General features: G+C 47.9%; 1 protein-coding gene and 1 pseudogene across 14 annotated transcripts; both read left to right on the forward strand.

Moving 5' to 3' along the window:
* On the forward strand, positions 1 to 25,664 carry Pkm (pyruvate kinase M1/2). 14 transcript variants are annotated; one of them, XM_063264954.1, is made up of 13 exons: positions 3,732 to 3,973; positions 9,005 to 9,127; positions 10,667 to 10,783; positions 12,660 to 12,826; positions 13,296 to 13,387; positions 16,045 to 16,176; positions 16,449 to 16,635; positions 17,308 to 17,578; positions 18,446 to 18,596; positions 18,822 to 18,974; positions 22,223 to 22,389; positions 24,294 to 24,475; positions 25,030 to 25,664. In XM_063264954.1, exons 2-13 carry the CDS (start codon positions 9,012 to 9,014, stop codon positions 25,134 to 25,136), a joined length of 1,842 nt encoding a protein of 613 aa, XP_063121024.1. In that variant the 5' UTR covers positions 3,732 to 3,973; positions 9,005 to 9,011; the 3' UTR covers positions 25,137 to 25,664.
* Positions 279 to 440, forward strand: LOC120094538 (U4 spliceosomal RNA; annotated as a pseudogene).
* Positions 25,665 to 25,698: the final 34 nt, after the last annotated feature.

The following is a 25,698-nucleotide window of genomic DNA, read 5'->3' on the forward strand; positions in this document are numbered from 1 at the left end:
GGATTAGAAGAGTTCATCACGCTGCACAGCTGCAGAATGTTAAAATGGTTTAATATATAATTTTTCACTGATCATTTTGAAAGACCCTTATTGGAGATAATCATTCTGTCTGATGATGAACAGTAACCACAATGATGATTCTGGACTTTCACATGGATAAAGCCCATTTCTTCTTGAGTCATAGGTGTTTCTAAGGTAATAGTTTTAATATTTCTGTGGTGTCTGGTTGCCCCTGACTTAGCAGCAACCTGAGGATATATGTCCTTTTGAATGATATAAGCTTTGCGCAGTGGCAGTATCGTAGCCAATGAGGTTTATCTGAGGCGCGATTATTGCTAATTGAACACTTGAATGATATAAAGTCATAGGAGACAGGGAAGCCCACTGGCCTCAATGTTTCTGAGGCATTGAGTTTAGGAATGTCTCTTCTGCAAGGGGACTTTATTGATAGGCCATGTGAGGTCACTACCTGGGTGAGTTTGCTGGTGGATGTCATCTTATCCTTTGTGACCCTTCGTCTTCCAAATCTTGATTGAAACCCATCCTCAATCTCATCACACAGCTGTTATGTCAGGAGCTTTCCCTTTCTATCCCTCTCTTTGAGATGGAAAGTCACAGATTATCTACCCAGACAGACTTCTCCAGATAGGTTCTACTTACTCTGCAATTTGTACACTAAGGAGCCTGAGCTACAAATGCAGGGAGAAAGGAGAGCACACACTTCCAGGGGTAGTTGACTGAGTAGGATCACATCACTCTAAAAAGCCACCCCTCTCCCCTTTTTTTCTCTTCAGTGCATCCTGGCAGCTCTGGAATAAAGAAAAGTTGGAGGTTCTGTTGGGTGACGAGGCCTCCTTCAATGAGATAGTACTTTACAGAATGAGTAAGGAATCCTCAGTCTTATCTCTTTCTGCCCTTCACTGCTGATGCTGCATTTGCAAGATGCTGGGAAAGCCCAGACACAGAGTTGCATTCAGAACACTTGAATAGTTTCAGTATTTAATGAAGTTACATGCACTGAATATTCAACTTCTGGAGAGGCCTCCACACCTAAACTAATCTTTCATGTGCAGCTAAAATGTTTTCTCCTTGAAGCTGTCTCTTTCCCACAGAGACAAACTCTTTTTCTCTTCATCCTTAACTCCAAAAATCCATCATGTTTTTTCCTTTCCAGGGTTTGTCTGGGAGAAATTTTGCTGTGACGGTGGTTCAGACTTTCATATGAATTCACAATCATAGTGGGCTATATAGAGAGTGAAACCCTATCTCAAAAACAAGTCCAGTAGGTCCAGTTTTAGAAGGAGGAGGTAGGTCTGAAGTGTTAAGTTCTACTTTAAACCTGATGTTCAAAGCTTGTGGGCTGCTCTGGCAGTCTGTCTTGTCCTCAGAAATGACCCTACCTTTCCAGGGACCAAGAAGTCATATGATATATGGGCCACTTTATAACCTCACCATTCCAGCAGGGCCAAAGTTTATTTTGCAGATCTTGCATTGGAGTATGGCTTTTACGACACACCTTCCCCCAAAGAACTCCCATTGAATTTTAAAAACCATTAAGCCATCAAACCAGATCCTGTGGTCCTATGGCCAAAAATCTGCAGTACAATGAGTGAGTCTAGCAGCTTACCCTCCCATCCTGACCAAATCAGTGAACACAAAGGAAGGGCTTATTTCAGGCTGGATGAGAGGCCTGTGTCCTTCAACCCTGGTTTCCTGTGACCTTGGGGCTGCTGTAGATTGAATTTTCAGAAGGGTGGTTCAGAGAAGGCAAATCTGAATTCAGAAAGCAGTCTTGCTCTGGTCAACAGAAAGTCCTCTAAGACTGCAGTTACTAGAGGAAGAAGTTGGACACTGTTGGACTCATGCACATATAACTATCTGATCAAACCCCACCCTGTGAAATAGGGATTGTCCTCAAGTTACTTTTAACGGACTGTAGATGTTAAATTACAGGAATAGTCATAGGGCTAGTGATTAAACTATAACAAAGATAAGATACAACCTAACTATGTACTCTTCTATACCATGTCGATTTCTCAGCAGAAGCAAGACAGTAACCTTTAGGAAGTCACTCTGACACATTCTGTCATCTAATGTGAACAAGACATACCATAGTCTACCACTTCCCATGGATCCCATTTGTGTAACTATCAAGTCATTAAAACCTCCAGATGAAGAGCAATTTTCAGCTGCCACCAGTCTCCAGTTTAATAGATATGCACGTCAGGTTGGCTTTCAGTTCTGCCTCAGTCTCCTAAGTGCCAAGACCACAGACTTGGGCACACCTAGTTTTGAATCTAGATTTGTGTATGCGTGCGTGTGTGTTCATGTAAAAGAGAGAGGAGAGGGAGGTAAGGAGGGAGAGAATGAATGAATTTATGACCAAAACTCTAGTGGGGGTGGGCCTAGATCTCACTGTGTATGTAGCTCAGTGTTATCTCAGGCTGACCTTGGCTCCACAGTTTCTCGGGACTTGGCCCCTTGAGTGTTGGGATTACAGGTGTGAGCCACTATGCTTGACTCTCAGTATGAACAGTGAACCTCAACATGAGTAGATAGCTGTCACCATGTTGTACACTATGGTTCTTAGTCTTTTTCAGTTAAAGGCACAAAGAGATCATTTCTTCTACCCCCTTCTCTGGCAGAAAGGAATTTGATTTTCTCCACAGATATAATCGGGTTTTTTTTTTTTTTCCAACTTCAAGTTCTTTCCACCTTAATAACCAAGCATTTACTTCCTCACCTAAACTAAGGGGACCGCGAAAGGCTTACAGAGTAAATTAAACTTTATTTCACTACAAATTGTGTTTATGCAGTTACCCTCCCCTCTAATCTAAACTGACAGGAAATGAAATGAAGGCCTGTGATTCAGCTACAAAGAAGTGTCTGCCTGAGTTGGTCACACCCATCTTTTTCCAAGAAAAAAAAAAAAACCAAACCCCCCCACTAAGGTACAGTTTTCCCATTTAGAATGTGGCAACATTGTGTCTGCTTTCAAAACTGCGGAATGGAGACCAGTGTTAACAGTTGGGAAGTTAGAAAATACCTTATAGGGAAAATATTTGTTAAAGAAGACGCCAATACTATAAATTTAAATACATACACAACTGAGTCAAAAACCAGTGTTGACTCCTAAACAGATAATGGCTTCGCGAAGGTCAGTTCTGCACTAATTACCTTGGATTGCTGCTTCCCCGCATCTTAAGAATGCAGATTTGAGATCCTACTCAAAGATTAGCATGGGTCCAATCTGGCTCTCCTTGTTAGGAGGTCCCGCTCACTTTCCAAAAGAGAGACTAAGTTCCCCCTACCCAGTCTCTAAGTCTGGAACCCTCTAGGAAGCAGCCCAGACTTTCCACCACTCTCTTGCTCCCATCACCCTAGCTTCCCGTTCCGCTCAGCCTCTGAGGGTGTACCCGGGCGAGCGCCGGGAGGGTGGAGAGTCACCGGGCGGGGCTGGAGGAATGTCCGGGACCTATAAATCTGGGCAACGCCCTGGTAGGCCAGGGCAGATGGGGAGACCTGGGCAGAATTCCAAAATGGGATTATGTAGCCTCTGAGGTCCTAAAGCAACAGGTGGCGGACCACCCGGGGATCTAGGGGTGGTGGCGGCGGTGGACCCGAGGGCGGGTCCTGCCTCCTCACCACTTCCCCATTGGCCATCAGAATGACCCATGCGCAATTTTGGTTTGCAATGTCCTTCCGCCACGGAAGGTAGTCCCCCTCAAAAGGGCAACCTGCTTGTCCCGCCTACCCTGCGACTCTCTCAGAAGGTGCGGGTGCCTGTTGAGAGGCGGGGCTCTGCTAGCTGCTGCCCGGATTGGGCGAGGGGCGGGGCTGCGGAGGGATTGCGGCGGCCCGCAGCAGTGATAACCTTGAGGCCCAGTCTGCGCAGCCCCGCACAGCAGCGACCCGTCCTAAGTCGACAGACGTCCTCTTTAGGTATTGCAACAGGATCTGAAGTACGCCCGAGGTGAGCGGGGAGAACCTTTGCCATCTGTGCCCAGAGCCAATGCCCACTAGTGCGCAACGCAGGCCTTCTTGCTTGCCCACGCTGGACCCAGGCGCCTGGCATCGAGCATCCCATTCCGGGTTGGGGGAGAAGCTACACTTGAGTCTAAGTACTAATCTTCCAAATTGAGGCGCGGGGTGGGGGGCGGCTAGCTCCTTTCCCACGTACTCGTTCTGCTCTCCTTTCTCAATCTGGTTCCAACTTCTTATTTTATTATTGCTATCCTCGCCACCTTGTTCCAATGCTCATCCTCCTACATTCACTAGTACTTTCGACCTTCATCTTAGCTCTGTGCCCTTATCATTCGGTGCTCTCCTTGTAATCTCTCCTTGAAATAACTCCCCTGCTCACCCCCCTCCCGCTTCAGCACCGACGTTCATCCTCCTTTCAGGTCAGCGTGCTCTTCCCGCGCCTGGGTTAGCAGCTCCTTGTCGCCCCTCCCCCACTCCTTTCTGGTCACGTCCGCGCCATAGCATCCTTTCAGCCTCCCTATCCTCGCCCCTCCCCACAGCTTTTCCCCTCCCCCTCATTCTAGTCACGTCCGCGAACTCCCCTCTGGCCCTCGTGGTCCGTTGCATGTAGGAAGAATGCAATCACTAGCAATCCTAGGTGATGCAGCTACAAATTATGTAATTTTTGTAATTCCGGTGGCCAGGCAAGAAAGGTTGGCCCTATTGCTGCCTATTTTGTGCGCCCGCAGATTTCTGTGGTCGTGGGCTAGGCTCCTCGCGCACCGGGGTCCTGCGTGCTCCCGTGCTCCATCCTGCGGCGGCGGGCCTGCACGTACTGCGGGGCGTCGGCTCCCACGTGCTGGAGAGGGGAAGGTGGGCGGTCAACTCATACCTGCTCCCTACAGAAGCTGGAGCCGGACGCGACCCGAACGCACACAGCCCGCAGAGCTCAGTCTAATTAGGGAAGCAGAATTTGTCAAGTCAGTGCTATGAGGAAGATGGAGCTGCATGCACAAGGTGGCCGGCATACTAGGTTTGAAGGAGCCGGGCATCTTCTAGTCTGGAGGCTATATAAAGACCCATTCATAGTAAGATATCTCTCGATCACCTTTTCCAAATCCAGGACATTGGTAGTTCGGAAAAAGTGAACCTAATAGTGAAAATTCATTTGTATGTGGCGGCAGCTGCGTTTTAGAATCCGCTGTCATTTATTAATATCTGAGGTTTTTGGTCCTGTGTCATGAGTGGAAACATTTACTCCAGGCTGCTAAATTACTTGTCTCCTTGTGTGTACGACATCCTCGACCTACTTTCTGGTGAAATGCCCAAAAGGGAATGCATATATCCTTTTTGTCAATGAAGTAGTTACATTGAAGACCACCAACTTCAGTCTGTCTCTGCTATTTTTACGCAGGTTAAGGTTATGCTTGGGGAAGCCCGTAGGCTCCGAATACTTATTCACATGGAAACAAAATCTCTCTGGAACCCCATCGGTGTTTACAAAGTAACTAATGTTACATTGCAACTCTCCTGAGACAACCATCTAAAAGGAGAAATCTGTGCAGCCTTTGTCTTTGGCTGTGAGGGTAGAAACAAAGAAACAGGTATCCAGATAGCCTTCCGAGTCTGGTCTCTGTTCATGTAAGACTTTCATGCTTTCTGGCTTGCAGGAAGTTACATTTGGTACTACTGTTGCAGTACTGTTGCCTCCAAATTCAGGGTGTGGCTACATTCTAGGGTACAGAGGGGAGGCCTTAGGTCAACACTGAAGGTAGCATTGTTAGCAAATAATTTGCCCTCTGCTGGCTTGAGTATGTTGTAGGGAAGGCAATGAGAATGTTCTGTGGGAAAGTGTAAACCATCACCGGGTCTGGGCAAGATGACTCAACCTTTCAACTTAGAGGCTTTTGAGAGAATTTTCTTCCTTGGGTGAGTGGGGAAACCACACTTGTTCTCCAAGGTGTTGTAAGATCCCCTCTTAAGTGAGTCAAATACTATAGTTCATTTCCCTAAATTAAACATGTCTCACCGGGACTGAGTGTGGTGTGCATTTGGCTTTAATCCCAGCACTGAGGAAGAAGGGCTAGACCTGTGAGCTTGAGACCATGTAGGTGGTGGGTATCAAGTAAATGAAGGTGACCTTTGTGCTGCCATAAGAGTGGAAGTGTGGAGTGGCTGCTTTTAGTCTGCATATCTTCATTTTTGAGTGACACAGCAGCTTCTCAGAACCACCAGTATCCAGAATGGCAGTTTCTGGGAATGCGTTTCTGAGTTATTGCCTAAGCCAAACTCTGAATGCTAGTCACTTATTTAGTACATAGCTATTTTCATTTTAAGCCTTATATTTTAAATTAGTTGTAGGGAAATTTGTTCTATAATGAGGAGATCTTTGCCAGCAATCAGGACGTAGAGGCATGCAGATCTGAGTTTAAGGCCAGCCTAGTCTACACAGCCAGAGCTACACAGGAACCTTGTTAAAGCTGTTGATTGCTTAATATTGAGTGGAAGAAATGAGGAAGCAGCTATGGACAGAGGGGTAGAAAAACTTTTTTTTTTTTAGCATCTTTAGCTTTTCTGCAGCAAGTCGAGATGAGTTGGGCAAGAACTAAGCTGGAGATTGGGGTAGAGGAAAATGACTCATGTCTTTCAGTCTCTGAATCATTCCAAATACCCAGAGCCAAGTTAACTTGTTGTCCCCCCCCCCCTACCACTTCTGGTAAAAGACCGAGTCATCTCTGTAAACTGCGCTCATAGAAACTATAATAGGAGTAAATGACAGACTATATGACAAAGAACATTCTTCCTGCTGTGGAACTCTCGTGAGTCTTGAAATTTTTACCAAGAGGCAGACTTAGTAGTGGGAGAGGGGAGCCTACATGGTCATGGCCTGCAAACCTCTGCCTGATCTTAAGGCCTGGTGTAACAGCTGAGGATTGGGGAGTGGTCTTAGGGCCACCACTAGCTATGCAGTGAGGCCACACCCCTGCTGTGGTTTGTGCCTGTCTGCACGTAGGAGGGAGGTCTGGGCTGCAGTACCTTCAGTGGCCTCTCGGGAGCTCTGAGCATCTCCTGAGGCCTCCAAAGGAAGCAGTATTCCAAATGTGTGACTAACCTGCAGTCATATTTTGGCTTTAAACTACTGGTGTCTCCAGCAATGAGTGTAAAAGATTTTACCCCATACCATGCCCATTTTGGAGGAGTCAAAGTTTTGACCTTAAGTAAAGAAGGGCTGAGCTTGGTGGCATGTGTTTTTAATCTCAGAGACAGGAGGAACTGAGTTCGAGGACAGTCCGGGCTATGTAGAGAGTCCTTGTCTCAAAAAAAAAGTAGGGAAGGAGCTGGTAATCTCTATGGAATTCCATTCTGATGGAATGTTTGCCTATGGTGCATAAAGCCTTGCTCCATCCCTAGTACTACATAGTATGCTCATAGTAGCACGTGTCTGTAATCAAGCTGAGGGTGGGAGCAAAGGACAATGGGATTGGAGAAGTTATGAGTTGGAAAAAAACAAATTTGTGTGTGAATTTATTAAAATCAGAATCCTTTTTCGTTTTTGGAAAATGTAAAAACAAATCTGTGATAATGCTAAGTTCTAGGTGGGAGAAATAGGTTTTGGATTCCACTCCTCCTTGGGAAAAAGGCAACCCTGTAGGCAGAAGTAGTAAGTAGGTCAGTGCTCTTGGACAGCTGGTGCTGTCTTCTTTAATCACCCCCACCCCCAACTGTGGCTCAGGGCATTTTAAATGCTGAACCAGTGCCTCCTGTTGCTGAGGCCATTGTGCATTCTGCTTACACCTGGTCCTCCAGGGTCTGGAGGAGCACAGGCATCATTCCCAGAAACACTGGTCCTTCTAACTGCTAAGGAAGACAGCATGTGCCAACAGAACAGAGACTTCTGCAAATCCCCTCCTTCCTGCTCTAGCTAGTTCTCTGCTCTGCACAGCTGAGCTAGAAGCCAGGAAATCCCTCTCTTTGAGGAAAGAGTTTAAAGTAGAACTGTTCAGGTTAAGGTTAAATAAAAGTTGGTTTTTGCTTATTTTTCTCTCTAGTTGTTTTGACCACAGGAGTTTAACTTGACTTCACCAGGTGGTAGCTAGCCTAGTAAGCCAGGCCTTTCTGAGAGAATATACTCTTCTTTGGACATGGTAGCATATGCCTTTAATCACAGCACTCAGGAGGCAGAGGCTAACCAGGGCTAGATAGTAAGACCTGGTCTTAAAAAATCATAATCTGGGCCGTAGTGACACACGCCTGGAATCCCAGCACCTAGCAGATCTCTGAGTTAAAGGCCAGCCTTGTCTATTGAATTCCAGGACAACCAAGGCTACACAGAGAAACCCTGTCTAGAATCTGACCCCCAACCTAATCTCTGCTTAAGTGATCTGTACCCCCAATACCATATATGACTTAATTTTGTTGTATTCTGGGTACTGTGTTCCAGACCATACCAATTTCTGGGGGTGGAATTGTCAGCTGCTTGGACCCTGGTGTAGCCTGTGGGTTAGGGTCACTTCTGTAGATCTGTGCTCCAGAGGAAGCTCCTAGAGAGCAGGGTGACCAGCATGTTGCGTGTCATCTTGCAGCCTTTCTGATGGATGAAACTAGGTGATCTTGGGTACTGGAAAAAGTAGGCTTCAGATGATATCAAAAAAATGGTGGCTACAAAGCCCCGTCCCTAGGCAGCAGTGGTTCGGGGCCCGTCCCTAGGCAGCAGCAGTTCGGGCCCCATTCGTCCCTAGGCAGCAGTGGTTCGGGCCCCGTCCGTCCCTAGGCAGCAGCGGTTCGGGCCCACATGAAGATGTAGTTGTTGTCGGAGTGAGGCATGACCTTACAAGAGTTGGCTCTATAAAAAGCAGGGTGGCACTGGGCATTTGGGGTTTTAAGTGACCTTTGTTCCTGACACGAGGGAAATGAATGTGAAGGGCCAAGGAACTGCCTGAGACAGGAAAGGGCAGAACCAGGTAATCAGCCAAGCCAGGCCTGTGCATGCTCCAACCTGCAGCCTGCACTGAGGCCTGGGCTGGTGTCTCCTTTCTCACAGAGGGGCAATGGCTCTGAGGAACATCCTGCTGCAGGGCCTCAGGTTCAAGAGTAAGGCTCCTGCCTCTGGGCATGGTGTCTGCTGCTGCCGTGGGACACACCGGGCTTCTGCTGCTGGTTGGAGGTTGGCTGTGCATGTGGGTGCCTCCTAAGGAGGAGGATGCTGTAGTGAGTTGCGCTGGCATGGGTGGGGCCGCATGTCCTGGCAGTCACAGCTATCAATCTATGCAGGTAATTAGCCGATAGTGCGAGCCCTGCCCAGAGGGCCCCCTACTCTAAGAGACAAGGGTGGACCAGGAAAAGACACCAAGAGTAGGGTGTTCTATTTTTATACTATACTATAGGTAAGTGATTGGCTGGAGTTGGGGCTCTGGAGGCCATGGGACAGGCAGAAGAGCTATGGGTGGGTGAGAGTGGGGGGTCAGAGCCTTGAGTGAAAAGAACTGGGTTCTAGGGATAAGGTTAGTAGGAGAGTTGGAACGCTTGTGAGTTTTGTTAGAGGTCTATTTTGTATCAGTCCATTGAAACACATGTATTTCCATTTGTCACTTTTTATCTGGTAGCAGGATAAGTCCACTCTGCAGACTTCAGGTTTAATTCTAGAGAGAGAAATGGGTTGTATATTTGAGATTTTACCTGCTAGATTGTGCCCTGAGCCCTGGAGGCAGCAGTGCTTGTCTATCAGAACATTCTTGTCAGCACAACAAAGATTGTTCTGTCAAGCCTGAGACCAGTCAAAACAGGAAAAGAAAATTGCTGGACTCTGGCATGGAACTGATAGGTTGTGGTCATGAAATTTTTCCATGGATTAGACACACTTTGGGGAAGGTGGCTTTTTAAATCAATGGATTAAGTTGCCCTTCCCAGGTGAATGAAGCTGCCCAGCTTGAGCACTTGGGAGGGCAAAGAGAACACATCTGTTACTGAATCTTAGGGTAGTTTCGAAAGACACAGGGCTGATGTGTGGAACTTCGCAATGAGTTTATAGGATGCATGGAAATAAATGTGCATTTCCAAAGACTGTTCTTAATTTCACATCAACAGTTTCTTTATTAATAAGGATATGCTGGTTGGATTTTGCTGGAGACCACTCTGGCCTATGTTGTACCTTACATAATAAGAAACAGTCTCAGGGGGTTGGGGATTTAGCTCAGTGGTAGAGCACTTGCCTAAGAAGCGCAAGGCCCTGGGTTCAGTCCCCAGCTCCGAAAAAAAGAACCAAAAAAAAAAAAAAGAAACAGTCTCAGAAGGGGGGAGGGAATGTCATAATACATGCTACCACTCAGGTAATGAAGAAGGGGGAAACAAAGCAACGAGGGTCAGTGAGACAGATGGCTGGGAGGACACGGAAACTTGCTTCTGATGACTCAGGTACTTCTATCCCCAGAACCTGAGAGATAGAAGGAATGAGAAGACTTGTGGTCCTCTGATCTCTATACGGCGTCCACCATGTACCCCCTAAAACTAAATAGTAAATTTTAGGTGTTGGGAATAAAGTACTTCAGGGGATCCAGTGAGGGGTCACTTACCACCGGGTTTTTGTCTTCTCCAGTATACATCTATTTTAATGTAGTTGAATCTCTAAAAGCAACTTTTACCTTGTCATTAAGGTCATTTTCACAAAGAGCTTAGTCACATTCAGCTTTTCCCTTAATCCTTGTAGCTCTTCAGGGCAGAGCATACTCAGCTCTGAGCTGTCTTTCCAAGTGGGGCCATCAAGCCAATCTGGGTCAAAAAAACGGCAATATGTCAACAGAAGCCCAGACCCAGAGATCCAAAGGTATGACCTGATCACCTGGCCCTGAGCAGGAATTTGCAAGGATACACTTGTCTCCGGTGGAGAGAAGGGCCTAGTGGCTGGCTTTTCAGTACTTTTCAGACACTCTTCTAATGTCTGTCCCACTCATTTGGACTTCATAGTTCATAGTCCCATCGTGGTCACAGCAAGGCCTTTGTGTCTCTTTGGCTTTGTGTACCATCTGTACTGTCCCTTAGTGGCCACTTAACCTAAGCCTGGCTGGGAGCCATGAGGGTTTGCCAACCATGAGTTTGTTTCAACCATGAGTAGACCAAGGACCTGGCTGCCTAGGATATCCTGTTGTATACAGGACTTCCTCAGATTTGGGGAGAGGGAAAACTAGTAGACCCTGGAGAAGAGGTTGACTTGACGTCTTGGTACCTAATGTGTCTTGTAGAGTTAGGAATGACCAATGTTGGCCGCTGGTTTCTTCTTCCTTTAAAAGTTCTCAATTCTGCAAGGAATGTAGTGGTGTACCTCTAATCCCAGCACCCAAGAGCTGGAATATCAGGACTGTCATGAGTTCAAGGCCAGCCTGGGTTGTATATGAGAACTTGCCTCAAAGTTTTTCATCTCCAGGCCTCTGATTTTTGATCACTAGTGGGTGGCTGCAATGTCAGGTGGCAGAGCCAGGCTTGGGTGCATGTTCTTTAGGTATCCAGAAAAGCCGATGTCCAGGGTAGAGTGCGGGTCTTTGGGAAGGCAGGGAAGAGCAAGGAGATGTGGAGTGCAGGCTGTGTGCTCAGGAGTTTGAAAGGAGCCTCGTGGCCTGAAAATTGATTCAAGTCTCTGGTATTCTGTGAGGTACATCCCAGGTTCTCGCTTACTCAGCCAACTATCCAGCTCAGTGAGTGCTTAGCTGTAAGTCGTAATAAAGTAAAAGCAAAGGTCAGGACAGCTGTTGGGATTGTGACCTGGGTGATTAATTGCCTGGAACAGATGTTCAGACTACTGTGTGTGGTCCCTATCAGACAGAGAAGGAGACTCTAGATAGCCAGAACTGGGGCTGGGAAAGCTGGGTCTAATGTCAGCCCTTGGGAAGAGTAGTGACTTTCAAGGTCAACCTCGGTTGCACAGTGGATTTCAGGCCAGCATAGACTAGCTACTGTGTGTGATTCCATCTCCTAGGTTACTGAAGACTCCTTGGTGAGGTTGTAATGACTTTGGAGCCATTTCAATGTCCTTGTGCAAAATTTGCTTTGTGTGTCTTGTACATGGTGCTGTTTTTTGCTTCTTGTCCAGAAAAAAACTTGTTGCCTGTAATTTGGACCTTATTCCTGTGTCGGATAGAGGCTAAGGAATACATTTAGGTGATACCTCAAACCTAGGACTTTAAAAAGAAAGGACTTGGGACAGGGTTCGTCTCTTGGCAGCAGGATCGCTTTAGGTCATGGCGAACATGATAAAGAGGCTATGTCAGTGCCAAAGCAGGTTTGACATTGTCGTGATAGGCTTCCCAGATGTTCGTGTGCTGACACATTAGCTACGTGCTCTGCAGGAGTGGGGAGGTTTCCTTGTGTGGGAAGGTGATGTTCTCTCTAGGGTTGGTGTGAAAGCTCTTCAAATAGATGGCAGCCGTTGTAAGAAGCCTGCTTAAACTGGCTTCCAGGGTGTGTATGTGCACTGGGAAGGAAGCTACTTTTGTTCACCAAGGTCTTTGCTGTTCGTTCATAGTCACAGGAGCCCTTTGCCCAATTTGAGTAGTACCCACATAACCAGCACGTGCCAGGCCTCTGAGTGACTTGTGCACAAAGCAGTCTTATTGGGTTAATGTGTAAGCGGGAGACAGTCTCCTATGCCAAATGGTTCATTAAGCACTGCCTAGTCTAATTGAACTCTTCAAATCTCCGGGATCCAGGATCTCAGAAACCATGCCCAAGCCAGACAGCGAAGCAGGGACTGCCTTCATTCAGACCCAGCAGCTCCATGCAGCCATGGCTGACACCTTCCTGGAACACATGTGCCGCCTGGACATTGACTCCGCACCCATCACGGCCCGCAACACTGGGATCATCTGTACCATTGGTGAGTGAGTGTGGCCCCCTTCGCAGGGCTTCTGCCTGGTTTGAAAGGCGTAATAACCATTGCAGGGCTAACCTAGGTTCTGAGAGACACTGTCCACACTTTTAGAGGAAGTATTGGTGTACTTCTTCTGCAGTTGGCGAGGTTCAGGGTGGTCTTAGTGGGCCTTTGCAGGAGTAGTTCAGGGACTTCAGATCTTTTTCCTGTGCTGTCACTCCACTTTCTGCAGAATTTATAGAAAATGATAGTGTCCTTCCTTACATATAAATTAAGAGAGTCCTTCCTTACATATAAATCAAGAGAGTTGACTAGCACAGTAGTCTTTCTGGACTTTGGAAAGACCTTTCTCTAAATTTGTGGAGGTGATTAAAAACAAAGGACAAGGAGTTGCTTTGATAGTGAGCAGATTTCATATACTTTCCTACCTGAGAATCATGATTTTCTTCCTGTGGCTCTAAATGTTTCTTGGTAGGCCCTGCTTCCCGATCTGTGGAGATGCTGAAGGAGATGATTAAGTCTGGGATGAATGTGGCTCGGCTGAATTTCTCTCATGGAACCCATGAGGTGAGTGGCAGCTTGATCCAGGAGGTTCGGGACTTGCTGCTGCTGTGCTCCAGGCTTCTCAGTGAATGGAGCGTTGCTCTAGCTAGCATTTACATCCCTCTCTCCCTCTTCCCCTCTGGCCAACTTCATTGGCATCAACAACCTGGCCTGCTTTGTCGCCGGCCAGGGTTATCCCTACCATCAAGCTTTGTGAAGGAAACCCTTTATGTAAGGGTTTGGCTGGAAACTCTAGGCCATCATGTGTCTTGACTGCACTTGGCACCCACGCCTCGGGCTTTCTACAGTGGCTCCTGTGAGTCCGGTGAACCAAAAGGTCATGCAGAAGACTTAGTTCAGGCCCCAGATGGCTAGGTAGGTGCAGATGGTTTTCCCGTGAGACCGAGTCTAACGCACAAATGCAGTGCGGTCTGGGGATATCCCACTTACTCCTGCTGCACTGTCTGCCCATCATCAGTGCCCCTCCCTAGGAGTGAGGTAGGGATGACCTGGGCTGTTTATTATTAGGTGGCCCCACTGATGGAGAGGCTGTGCCTAGGAAGCAGGTGGCAGCTGTTAGAAGGGTCCATTCCTGCCCCTGCTCACTTTGAGAACAACCCGCTCTGAGCAGATGGGTAGGTGGGGGCGTCCAACGATCCGCCTTCTGACTTTCTAACTTGACAGCCTTTCCTACTGGCACTGATGAAGGAGGGAGAGACTCCTTCCTGCCTCTTGGTTTCTCTGTCTATTTAGAGTATAAGTATTAACCCTGTGCTATTTTGCCTTCTGACCTTTGAAGTTGTTTTGACTAAAAATAGATGGAGAAGAACAGTCCAAGAAGCGAACCCTTCCTTCCCAGAACATAAGGATCTTCATAGATTCCCTAACCCATATTCTATAAATAGCTTGTAGACTAGCCCCCAAATGTCATGGGAGTGCAATGGTCCCTCAGGCACCTAAGCAGTACTTGATACATTCTTGCTTGGGTGTGGTGCTACAGAATGTGGGTTCAAGGCCAGCGTGAGGTAACATACCAAGATCCTATTGCAAACCAAGAGAGGTCGTTGCTTTCCGGGCTCTGTTGCTCTCCATCAGAGCTCCCAGGACTAAACGCAAAGGTAAGCATAGCTCAGAGTCAGAACTAGATCCATTTGCCATGGTCCTCAGGTCTGTTCAGCCAGGCAAAAATAGATTTGGAGACACTGACCTTTAGGGCTCTTAGATCCAGTAAAATAACACCGTGCAGCAGCCCGGACATGACAGGGGACAGTGAGACAGTTCAGACCACTGGGCAGCTCAGCTCTGCCTTGATTCTAACTCTAAGGCATTAGAGATTAGCTGTCCTTTGAACCTTTTTATGTCACATAATTAAAGCTTCACCAGGGCTTTCTTATTCTATGTGCACCTTCGATGAGGGGCTGTGGCTGTCTGTCTTGGATGAGGGGCTGTGGCTGTCTGTCTTGGTTTTAACCATTCCTGGAGACGGTGGAATGAATCGAGCTCCTTCGAGCTCCTTCCCTCTGACGGGACCATCAATTAGTCAGCTGCACCTGATCCCTGGGCAGTTTTGGCAGTGTCTCTAGTTCCCGTCTCCTGCTTTTCACATGGTCAGGATGTGTCCCTTTTGCTGAACAGGCAGTGCTGCACTCCCACACTGACTTTTAAGCAGCCTAAATTTAGAGCCTCTACAAGGACAGCACCGATGGCTACCCGTCTTCACCATTTGGTTGTGTGCCAGGAAAACCATTGCTGTGATAGTGGAAAGCACGGTCTACCTCCCAGAAGTGTTCCCGTGTAGAGAAGGTTGCTGGACCATCAGACACTCGAATCTTTTTTTTTTTTAAAGATTTATTCATTTATTATATATAAGTACACTGTAGTTGTCTTCAGATACACTAGAAGAGGGCATCAGATCTCTCTACAGATGGTTGTGAGCCACCATGTGGTTGCTGGGAATTGAACTCATGACCTCTGGAAGAGCAGCCGGGTGCTCTTAACCACTGAGCCATCTCTCCAGCCCCAGACACTCGAATCTTAATGCAGTTTTACATACATGCGGTAGAAAGTTTGTCATTGCTGAATTGAATGGTCTGCTGTCAGCTGTGTCACTTGGAGGCACATTGGCAACAGACTATTTTGCCATCGTGGCTCTGTGTCCCAAAGAGGAAAGGGAAAAGGTTTTGTTTGGGGGAACTTTATTGCAAGTGAAGAATAGCAAAGGCAGTTCCACTGGGGCACGCTACTGGTCAGAGAAAGTGATTGTGAAAGCAATGTTTGCACGACCAGAGCAATGGGCTCTTCAGCTCCGGCCATTGTTCAAAGTCAACAGCTTTGAGTTTGAATTGAGGTTGGGATCGATAGTGAAAACAGATACAGACAGCCAGGGCGCAAATCTTCAAACACAAGTCCTAGGTCTTTGCCTGTCCTGGTTGTTAGCATTCTTTGGTGAGTCCTAGGGACACTAGAACAACAGAAGACACACAGTAGGACAGGCTTAATACTCTTCGAGTTGGAGTTGATGCTGTTATGTGGAGGGGAGAATGGATAAGGTGAGGTTCAGGACTTGGACATACTTTTCTTGGCTAATTGATCATCTTTGGCTCCAGGGTGGCTCAGGGCATGGGAACTGGACTTGGGTGTGGAGAACACCTACCTGTCAATCTCCCCTTCTTTCTCTCCAGTACCATGCAGAGACTATCAAGAATGTCCGTGCAGCCACAGAAAGCTTTGCATCTGATCCCATTCTCTACCGACCTGTTGCGGTGGCTCTGGATACAAAGGGACCTGAGATCCGGACTGGACTCATCAAGGGCGTGAGTATCCAGGAGTTTAGGTCTTTAAATGAGAATATTTTTCATCTGCCTGGTAGGAATTATTATAGATGCACATTTTTGGTATGTGAATAACATACTTAAGTCTCACTCTGGGGACCTGGTTTGTTGTTTGTTTTGTTTGTTTCCCTCAATAAACAAATTCAGGATTTACAGAAAGGTGATCGGTTTCTTGGGGCTTTGAGCCAGAGTTTGAGCGCCGCCATCAGGGTGTTGGCGTCCACAGTCACACGCCTCTGCTGTCTTTAATCTAGAGCGGCACCGCAGAGGTGGAGCTGAAGAAGGGAGCCACACTGAAGATCACCCTGGACAACGCCTACATGGAGAAGTGCGACGAGAACATCCTGTGGCTGGACTATAAGAACATCTGCAAGGTGGTGGAGGTGGGCAGCAAGATCTACGTGGACGATGGGCTCATCTCCCTGCAGGTGAAGGAGAAAGGTATGTGTGGTGTACAGTCCACGGCCCAATGCCACTCCCATCCCCAGAACTCTGGTAAGCACTTAACCTAGCATGTATGAATTGGTCTCCCAAGGATCAAAAGTTTAAGGTGGTTGTTGGTCTGCATCCCTGGCCTGTCTGAAACACTGCCTGAGAAAAAAAAGACAAATAACCTACAAAGGCCTATGTGTACACCTCTACCCTTTAGTTCCAGCACTCGGGAATCAGCAGGTGTGTGAGTTCTCATGTGTAAGACTACTCCTGTATGCCTTAGAATGATAGTTAAAATTTACCGAATCTAAACACTTTGATAGTCTAAGACAGCGTTTTCAGTAGCTAGCCTTGGACTCCTGCTTCTCCGGTTTCCACCTCTCAAATGCTAGCATTAAAAATACACATCACCATTCATGGCTGTTTGTTTATTCATTTATTTTGAGGCAAGGTTTCACTCTTTTGACTTGGAATTAACTGTGTGGGCCAAGCTGGTTTTGAACTTGATCTGTTTGCGTGTGCCTCTTGTGCTACCACCCCAAAAACTCAGATTTTCTTAGCAGCCTGTGGGCAGGGGTTTATAAGTGAGGAAACTGATTTATTGGCTTGCTTAATCATGGCTCTAGAGTTCTCTTGGCTTCTCACAAACTGAGATAGATGGTCTTGATCCCTTTCACACAGGTGCTGACTACCTGGTGACAGAAGTGGAAAATGGTGGCTCCTTGGGCAGCAAGAAGGGCGTGAACCTGCCTGGTGCTGCTGTGGACCTCCCTGCTGTGTCAGAAAAGGACATCCAGGACCTGAAGTTTGGGGTGGAGCAGGACGTGGACATGGTGTTTGCGTCTTTCATCCGCAAGGCGGCTGACGTGCATGAGGTTAGGAAGGTCCTGGGAGAGAAGGGCAAGAACATCAAGATCATCAGCAAAATCGAGAACCATGAAGGTGTCCGCAGGTGAGTCCTGGTGGAGACCTTTTTCACATTACCCAGCCATCGAGAGAGAGAGAAAGGTGTGTCTGTGCTGTGTCCTCAGCAAAATAAAGCCTGCCAGGACTGGTCCAGAATATCTGGGTCAGCATCGGAAAGGCAAAGTAGTGTTAGTCATTATTTTGGAAACTCGGGCCTGGTGTCCACCTAGATAGAGCCTTGGAAGTCGTCTGGCCTGACAATGGTGCTGAGGAAGACTGGCCCATTCAGCTTCCCATAGGGACGCATGCTTTAGTTAAGATGTCATTCATAAGGATGAGTGGTTTAGTGATACATACTTGGCATTCTCTCACTTCCCCTAGACCTACTTCTGTGGGTTACGAGTGGGCTTGGAAGAGTTAGGGCGGTAATTGTTAACACACACACACACTTGTCCTTGGCTCTGTGTCCTTTTATACTGGGCAATTTTTCCCTCTTGATAAGCCATAGGTGCTGGTGGCCTTGGTATTTGTTCAGCCCTGGAGGAGGTGGGGAGTGGAACAGCTCAAAGGACAGCACTAAGGACCCTAGTAAGGACCCTTAGCTAAATGGAGCATGGGCCTTTGTAGGTCTGTGGGCCTCAATTTGTCTTTGAAGTGCTGATTAGGGAAGTATGATACAAGGGGTTGTGAGATGTAGACCGAAGAACCCATGGAACTGAACCTCATCCCCTTGACGTATCCCCGCAAGTAAAATGGTTATTGTGCTGTGGGTATCATCAAGGTGGTGGGTGCCCACTCCCTCACCGTGTGCCTGGGGGTGTGGCCTTGGAGGGCACCTCTGTCAGGGCCCCAGGAAAGCTCTGTCCATTCTTTGGTTGTACTTCCTGTTCTATAGCATCTTTCTTTTTATCAGGTTTGATGAGATTTTGGAGGCCAGCGATGGAATCATGGTAGCTCGTGGTGACCTGGGCATTGAGATTCCGGCAGAGAAGGTCTTCCTAGCTCAGAAGATGATGATTGGACGATGCAACCGAGCTGGGAAGCCAGTCATCTGCGCCACCCAGGCATGTGCTATCCCTTCCTTCTGTGTTCTCCACCTAGGAGACCTGGTCTTGACCTGGCCTTTAGGTACACGTACCCGCACATAGCTATGACCTGCGTACCTGTGCAAGCTTCGGGGAATTGCCCTGGCAATCATCACTGAAGATGTCCTGCTCTTCCATTATTTAGTGACTTTCATTTAGCGGTGGTCTCTTACTTAATAAAAACCCTTGTTTGTCCCCTCCTAGATGCTGGAGAGCATGATCAAGAAGCCACGCCCCACCCGTGCTGAAGGCAGTGACGTGGCCAATGCAGTCCTAGATGGAGCTGACTGCATCATGCTGTCCGGAGAAACAGCCAAAGGGGACTACCCTCTGGAGGCTGTTCGCATGCAGCACCTGGTGAGTAAGTCCTCAGAGCCTGGGGTAGAAGCAGCTCTGCTGGAGAGGCCTCTGTCCAGTCTTGTTACATTGCTCCCGTCACAGCAAGGAGAGTGAGGTTTGTGGAGGTGTGCTTGAGTTTCATTGTGCTTTCACTGCCTGCACCTGCCCCTTTGTCCTGCTCTGGGGATTACATAGGCCACATCTGGCTAAAATATCAAGGTCCTAGGATGCAGTCAAGGGATGCCTTCCTTGTGGACACCCAGAGGGCCTGGGTACCTCTATTCTAAAGGAGCCAAGAGTTTGTTCAGCTATTCTCCTTGTTTAGCTTCTCATTTGGTCTCCTGGTGGTCTGTCCCATGGGCAGATGCTTCTCTCCACTGCAGGCTGTAGCCATACTGAGCTGCTTTAAGCTGGCCTTGCATGGTGCCTGTGACATGGGACTTCCTCCCTTGCTGTGCCAGACCCAACTCGGGGCTACAAATAGCTCTGGGGGTGGGGAATGGGTGCTGAATTTAGCAGGTTCTGTCTGGTCTAGGAATTATAAAGACTTCTCAGGCATATTATGTGCTCTTTTGATTAAGTCTTCTGGTTTCAGTAAGATAGGGTCTGGCGCAAGCTTGTAATTCCAACAATCAAATCAGCCTGCGGCAGGAAGATGGCTTGAGATTAGGCTGGACTAGAATGAGACATCTTGTAGAAGCAACAGGCGTCAGCTGACCTGTCCCTGCGGACTTTCCACCCAGGCCTCCGTCTTCTGTGTTCTGCTCCAGAACTTCTTCCGGAGCAGAACAATTATCTGGGGCATCAGTTAGGGACCGTTGCCTGATAAAGGCATGGTGGATTAGCTTTTTGGGGGTTTTCTATTCCCTTTTCAGCCAACAAAGAACCACAGTATCTTTTGTGGCTCCAGTTTCCCACAAGCCCCCCCAAACTTAAGACAAGTGAAAGAAAAGAAGGAAGCCCCTTCTGGGTTAGGCATCTTACCTTGCTTTATATGTATATGAGAGTTGAGTAGATTCCATGATCTTTCCATGGTTTATCTGAATTATAGCTGTAGCCAGATGTTTGCCTATATTGAAACAGACCAGCGCTTTGACTCGGCTGGTCATGACCTGTTCTGATTGGAATTGTGAGCTGGTCCTCATAGCTTCTCATAGCATGCAGGCATTCTCTCCCAGAAGACTTTTCCCTTCCTTCAATCTCCCCCACAGTAGCTGCCTTCCTGGTTTACACCAAAACCCCTTTTCTACTTACCTGGCCTCACAGTGGTCAGGAACAGGACTTTGACCAGGTATTCTAAAGCATGTAGTCACATAAATGTATTTTTGGATAGCTCAAGAAGACCTTGCCCAAAGTGGCGGTTGATGAGATTAATTACAATTAATTATATGTGTATGAGTTAGTTTTGGTGTCCTGTCCTTTTCTCATGCCCTGGTCTTTCCTATGAACAGACACCTTAGAACCTCGAGGCTGGGATTGCATGGCCCTGCTCAGAAGATGAGTCACAGAGTCCGGGTTAGACTGTGGCTACCCCCTCAGGGGATACAAATTTCTCTATCAGTTAACACTTAGGACAGCTTCTCCCCTTTCTTTATCTGTTTGCTGTTTCCTCCTGTGTCTAACTGATTCAGTTCAAAACCTGTAATTAAAAGCTAGACATCCCAGCTGTGGTTGCTTCCTGTCCATGCCTCTTGTCCTTTGGGCTTGCCTGCATTCCATGCTTAACCAAAAGATTACTTTCCACTTGCAAATCTGCTAATGCTACCAATAAAATCGAGTGCTGGTTTCATATCATTCCTGGAATTGCACTCTCTAAAACTTTATTTCTTTATTTCTAATGCTTGGTTTTACTTGAACAGGTGGTCTGTATATAACACATTTGCTATCCTGTAACCGTTTTAATTATTGAGTTTGAATCTGTGTCTTGAAAGGCCTGTGTGCTTTCCCAGGCGTCTGCCTCCTCACATGGCTGTTCAGTGTACCGTGTTCAAGTGAGCCAGTCGACCACTGTTCTGTTTAGAACTTGTGCACTGCAACTTTGGCTCTTTTGACCCTCACCCCCAGCTTTCAGAGCTGCCCGAGTGTTTCCACTGTAAGCCAAGTGCAAGCGCTCACTCTTGTGTGTAGGCGGAGTTGGATGCCTTGTAACCACATAGCCATGTGAGGAGGGGACGCCTTTTTCTTCCTGTAAGCTGTGTCAGGAGGCAGTGTGGTCAAGCGGAAGTGTAGTTGGCTCCACCTTGGCATCTTTCCATGCCAGGGTCCCTTTCTCAGCTTTAATCAAAAACAAAAGAAATGATGGATGGTGCATGCCTAGCACTTGGGAGGCTGAGGCAAAGAAAATAGTGGTGTTTTGAGGCTGACCATGGCAAGTTCAAGGCCAGTAGGTGCTATGGTAAGATCCTATCTCAAACCTGTGTGGGGTTGAGAATTGGCTTTTTTTGTTTGTTTGTTTTTAGAAACAGGAAAATCCCAAAAGGATACTATCTTTCCAGAAGGGAAGGAAGGATCTTTCCTTGTGTTTGAACAGAAAAGAGAGCCACCCAAAATCCCACATATAATACCATTCCAGGCTTTGACCACCCTGCCTCTGTATCTGCATGGAGAAGAAAAGATTAACCTAAGAGTTCCTTCCTCTCATTAGTTCCCTGTCTTTCCATGTGTTGTCTCTTGTTTTTGCCTTCATCCTTCTTCCTTATCCTTCCTACCCTAAACCTTACAGATAGCTCGAGAGGCTGAGGCAGCCGTGTTCCACCGCCTGCTGTTTGAAGAGCTTGCGCGAGCCTCCAGTCAATCCACAGACCCCCTGGAGGCCATGGCCATGGGCAGCGTGGAGGCCTCTTATAAATGTTTAGCAGCAGCTTTGATAGTTCTGACGGAGTCCGGCAGGTAGGGCCCTGAGGGCAGGTATCATTATAAGATAACCAGCTTCTCACACAACTAGGGCCCACTGTGTGCCTGAGCCTGGGCATAGCCCTCTCTCCTGCAGGAAGGCAGCCAAGGAGGTCACGATAGGGCAGGACCAAAGGATTCCCTAGTGGGTACAGTGGAAGTCACAGGCACTGGTTCAGGATGGTTCCTGTGGAGTTTCTAATCTTGCTCAGTTCAGAACGTGTAGTGACTCATCTTCTCCTGGCTTTTTGTGCCCAGGGACATGTTCCTTCCCAGTTGCCTGTGACTCCTTTCCTCCCTCTCCATTTGTGACAAAGCTCTGACAAAGCCCTGTCCCCCTTCCTCGTCCCTCTGGACGGATGTTGCTCCCCTAGATTGCCCGAGAGGCAGAGGCTGCCATCTACCACTTGCAGTTATTCGAGGAACTCCGCCGCCTGGCGCCCATTACCAGCGACCCCACAGAAGCTGCCGCCGTGGGTGCCGTGGAGGCCTCCTTCAAGTGCTGCAGTGGGGCCATTATCGTGCTCACCAAGTCTGGCAGGTAGGAGGCGGCAGTGGCTCCCTGGGGATCCCCAGAGCAACTCTGGGCTGATTTAAGACCCCTGGCTGCCACCAAAGGACTCCAGGCAGCACTCCCAGGTACACCAGATTAGGTGGCTCCAGTGCCAGTCAGTGCACGGCCTGCCTCAGGGCCTGAAGCATATATACAGTTTTGCTTAGTTACGGTGTGGAAGCTGGGCATGGGTACATGCCTTTAATCCTCCCAGCATTCGGGCAGAAGAGGTGGGCAAATGTCTGCATTCGTGGACAGTCTGGTCTACAAAGCAAGTTCCAGGACAGAGCCCTAGCTCACAAAAATAACTCAGCTGGTAAATACTACTTGCTACACAAGTTAGACCATGGAGGAGGGAGAAAGGTAACTTACAAGCGTGCCCAAGGACATATACAGTAACACTTTTTCTCATCCCACTTGGAGGGAGCTCAATGGATAAAGTGTTGGCAATCTGGATTTGGATCTGGCACCTGTGGGTTTTTGTTGTTGTTTGGGTTTTTGTTTTTTTTTTTTTTTTTAAGTCACCTGGAGAAGTAGTTAGGCCTTTAGGAGCACTGGGGTTTTGGTTTTTAAGATTTATTTATTATATATGAATACACTGTCCCTATCTTCAGTCGCACCAGAAGAGGGTGATTACAGATGATTGTGTAAGCCACCATGTGGTTGCTGGGAGTTGAACTCAGGACCTCTGGAAGAGCAGTTAGTGCTCTTAACCACTGAGCCATCTCTCCAGCCAGCACTGTTCTTTCAGAAGCCCAACACATACATGACAGCTCACACTATCTAACTGCAGTCCTGGGGGGAATCTAATGCCCTCTTCTAACTTCCAGCCGTACATGTTTATATGATGCATGTGGTCAGGATACCCAGACAGCTGGAGGGAAAGGAAGGTGCCCAACACACCTGTGTGCCTGTAATCCCAGCACTCATGGTACAGAGGTAGAAAGATCACAAGATAGGTCTAATCTGAGCAAATTCTGCAACAGCCTAGATACAGAAAGCCAAACACATAAAAATCAGTGTGGGCTGAGGATGTTGACCTTTGTGTGAACTTGGCCATGAACATTGTATGCAGCTGGAAGCAAGGGATGGGGTGCTGAAAAATGGGGACCTTAAAACTAATTTTCTGAAGTCCTGAAGTTTCGAGAGCTCCAAGATACAAGTTCTATGCTAATCCTGGACTTTCTCTGAAGAGTTCCTGGTTCCTTCAAAGCCCATGTAGGCCAGCATGAAGCAGGGTATTTTCTGCTGTGGAATGCCACATCCCCTAATACCTTGTGTGTCCTCAAGATGCCTAGTTAATTCAGTAAGCCTGAAACAGATCTGATAGAAGTAAACATATCATTTGCTATCGGTTGAGGAGAGAGGGGCTCCCTACATTCCCAAAGGATCTTGATTGGCCAGATATTAACCATGCCTGGTCACACCTAGATTTCCAAAAACCATAGAAATTCAGAGGTTTCTTTTAGCACCAAGTTCAGCTGATAAGACTCCCAAAGGAGCAGTATAGTACTGCTCTGGCAAATACTGTCCACTCCAGGGTCTCTGCAGATACCAGAAGTCAGGAGCTAGGCACATGGTGCTTGGATTGTAAAAGTTGCTGGCAGCTACAGGATGGTTCTGGTGAGATTAGGCCAGAGCTGCCTCACTGCCTGATGGAAGGGTTCACAGTGTGGGAGGGATCCTGCCAGCCGTGGTCCTATGGGACTGCCCACACTGAGATCAGGACAATGAGTTAAAAAGGACAGGACAGGTCTGAGGGGGTGGCCAGGCACTGAAACAGTAAGTTGTAAGTGGGCAAAGCCTGTGGCCTAGAGGTGAATTAGAGGGTGCTGCCTTTGGCTGACTGAAAGGGTCTCGTGACACAATGGCCATTCTTCCCACCTTCTCAGGAGTGCTCACCAAGTGGCCCGGTACCGCCCAAGGGCTCCTATCATTGCTGTGACACGCAATCCCCAGACAGCCCGCCAGGCCCATCTGTACCGTGGCATCTTCCCTGTGCTGTGTAAGGATGCCGTACTGGATGCCTGGGCTGAGGACGTTGATCTTCGTGTGAACTTGGCCATGAATGTTGGTATGTAGCTGGAAGCAAGGGATGGGGTGCTGGGAAATGGGGAGCCTAAAACTACCATTTCCTGAAGCCCTCACCCAATTTTGGGCCCAAGGCAAAATTAATTGCCTCATTAGGCTCTTGTAAGATTAATTGGAGCTACTGCCCTGTGGGGTGGGGCACACAAGCTGTTGTGGTCTTTGTTCCTATATAAGGTTGGATATCAAGAGACAAGGAAGCAGCTGACCCTGAACTTGGGCAAGGCTGGCCACTCTAGAGTCTAAACTGAATGGTGTCCAAAGGTCCCTGCAGTCTGAGTTTTGCCTCAGCCCTTGTTTAAGCTAGGAGACTTGCACCACCTTGTGGTAAAAAGAAGTAACTGGCAACCTGCTCTCCTACCTGAATTAGAAGCAATAGGGCATTTGTACCTGCCTGGTTAGGCTTGTGTCTGGGCTGGGAGAAAGCACCACCTTGTGGTAGGAGAGAGTACTGGTTGCTCAGTTAGGACTGGGTAGGGCTTTGCAGTTATCCCCAAGTGTTGTATATACCTCTACTCACCAACCTCCTTCTCCCCTCAGGCAAGGCCCGAGGCTTCTTCAAGAAGGGAGATGTGGTCATTGTGCTGACTGGATGGCGCCCTGGCTCTGGCTTCACCAACACCATGCGTGTAGTGCCTGTACCATGATGATCCTCTGGAGCTTCTCTTCTAGCCCCTGTCCCTTCCCCTCCCCTATCCTATCCATTAGGCCAGCAACGCTTGTAGTGCTCACTCTGGGCCATAGTGTGGCGCTGGTGGGCTGGGACACCAGGAAAAATTAATGCCTCTGAAACATGCAATAGAGCCCAGCTATTTTTCATGGCCCTACTTGAGCCAGGGGTGAAGGAGGAATGCAGGATTGGAAACCCTCTGACTTTATCACAGAAGGGCAGCATTATCTCTGTGTTCTTTGCTCCTGTAGAAAGTTTTCCAGAGAATTCCCAGCCCTGGCCTGGAATCAGGAGACAGCAAGAACAGAGGCTGGGGGCCCAGGGTTCCCATGTAGATGACTTTTGGCCCTGTCCCTGACTTGCTTTCCCAACAGCTTTGGCCTCTCTCCTCGTGCACTCCACTGCTGTCCCTGCAGATGTTCCACTCTCCACCTCGTACTCTGCAGCGTCTCCAGGCCTGTTGCTATAGTGCCCACCTGAATGTCAATAAACAGCAGCGGAAGCACCTGTGTTCTTTTCTTCCTGGGGGGCGTGGTTGA

This window comes from Rattus norvegicus, chromosome 8 (assembly GCF_036323735.1).
Source record: "Rattus norvegicus strain BN/NHsdMcwi chromosome 8, GRCr8, whole genome shotgun sequence".
Taxonomy (NCBI): Eukaryota; Metazoa; Chordata; class Mammalia; order Rodentia; family Muridae; genus Rattus; species Rattus norvegicus.

What these genes read in the sequence shown, in the direction of transcription:
- Pkm (XM_006243188.4), top strand. Translation starts at nt 3,675, where the DNA reads ATGCGCAATTTTGGTTTGCAATGTCCTTCCGCCACGGAAGGTAGTCCC. An exon ending in GGATCTGAAGTACGCCCGAG is followed by an intron (nt 3,974 to 12,659) that starts GTGAGCGGGGAG and finishes TCCGGGATCCAG; the next exon opens with GATCTCAGAAACCATGCCCA. An exon ending in TGGGATCATCTGTACCATTG is followed by an intron (nt 12,827 to 13,295) that starts GTGAGTGAGTGT and finishes GTTTCTTGGTAG; the next exon opens with GCCCTGCTTCCCGATCTGTG.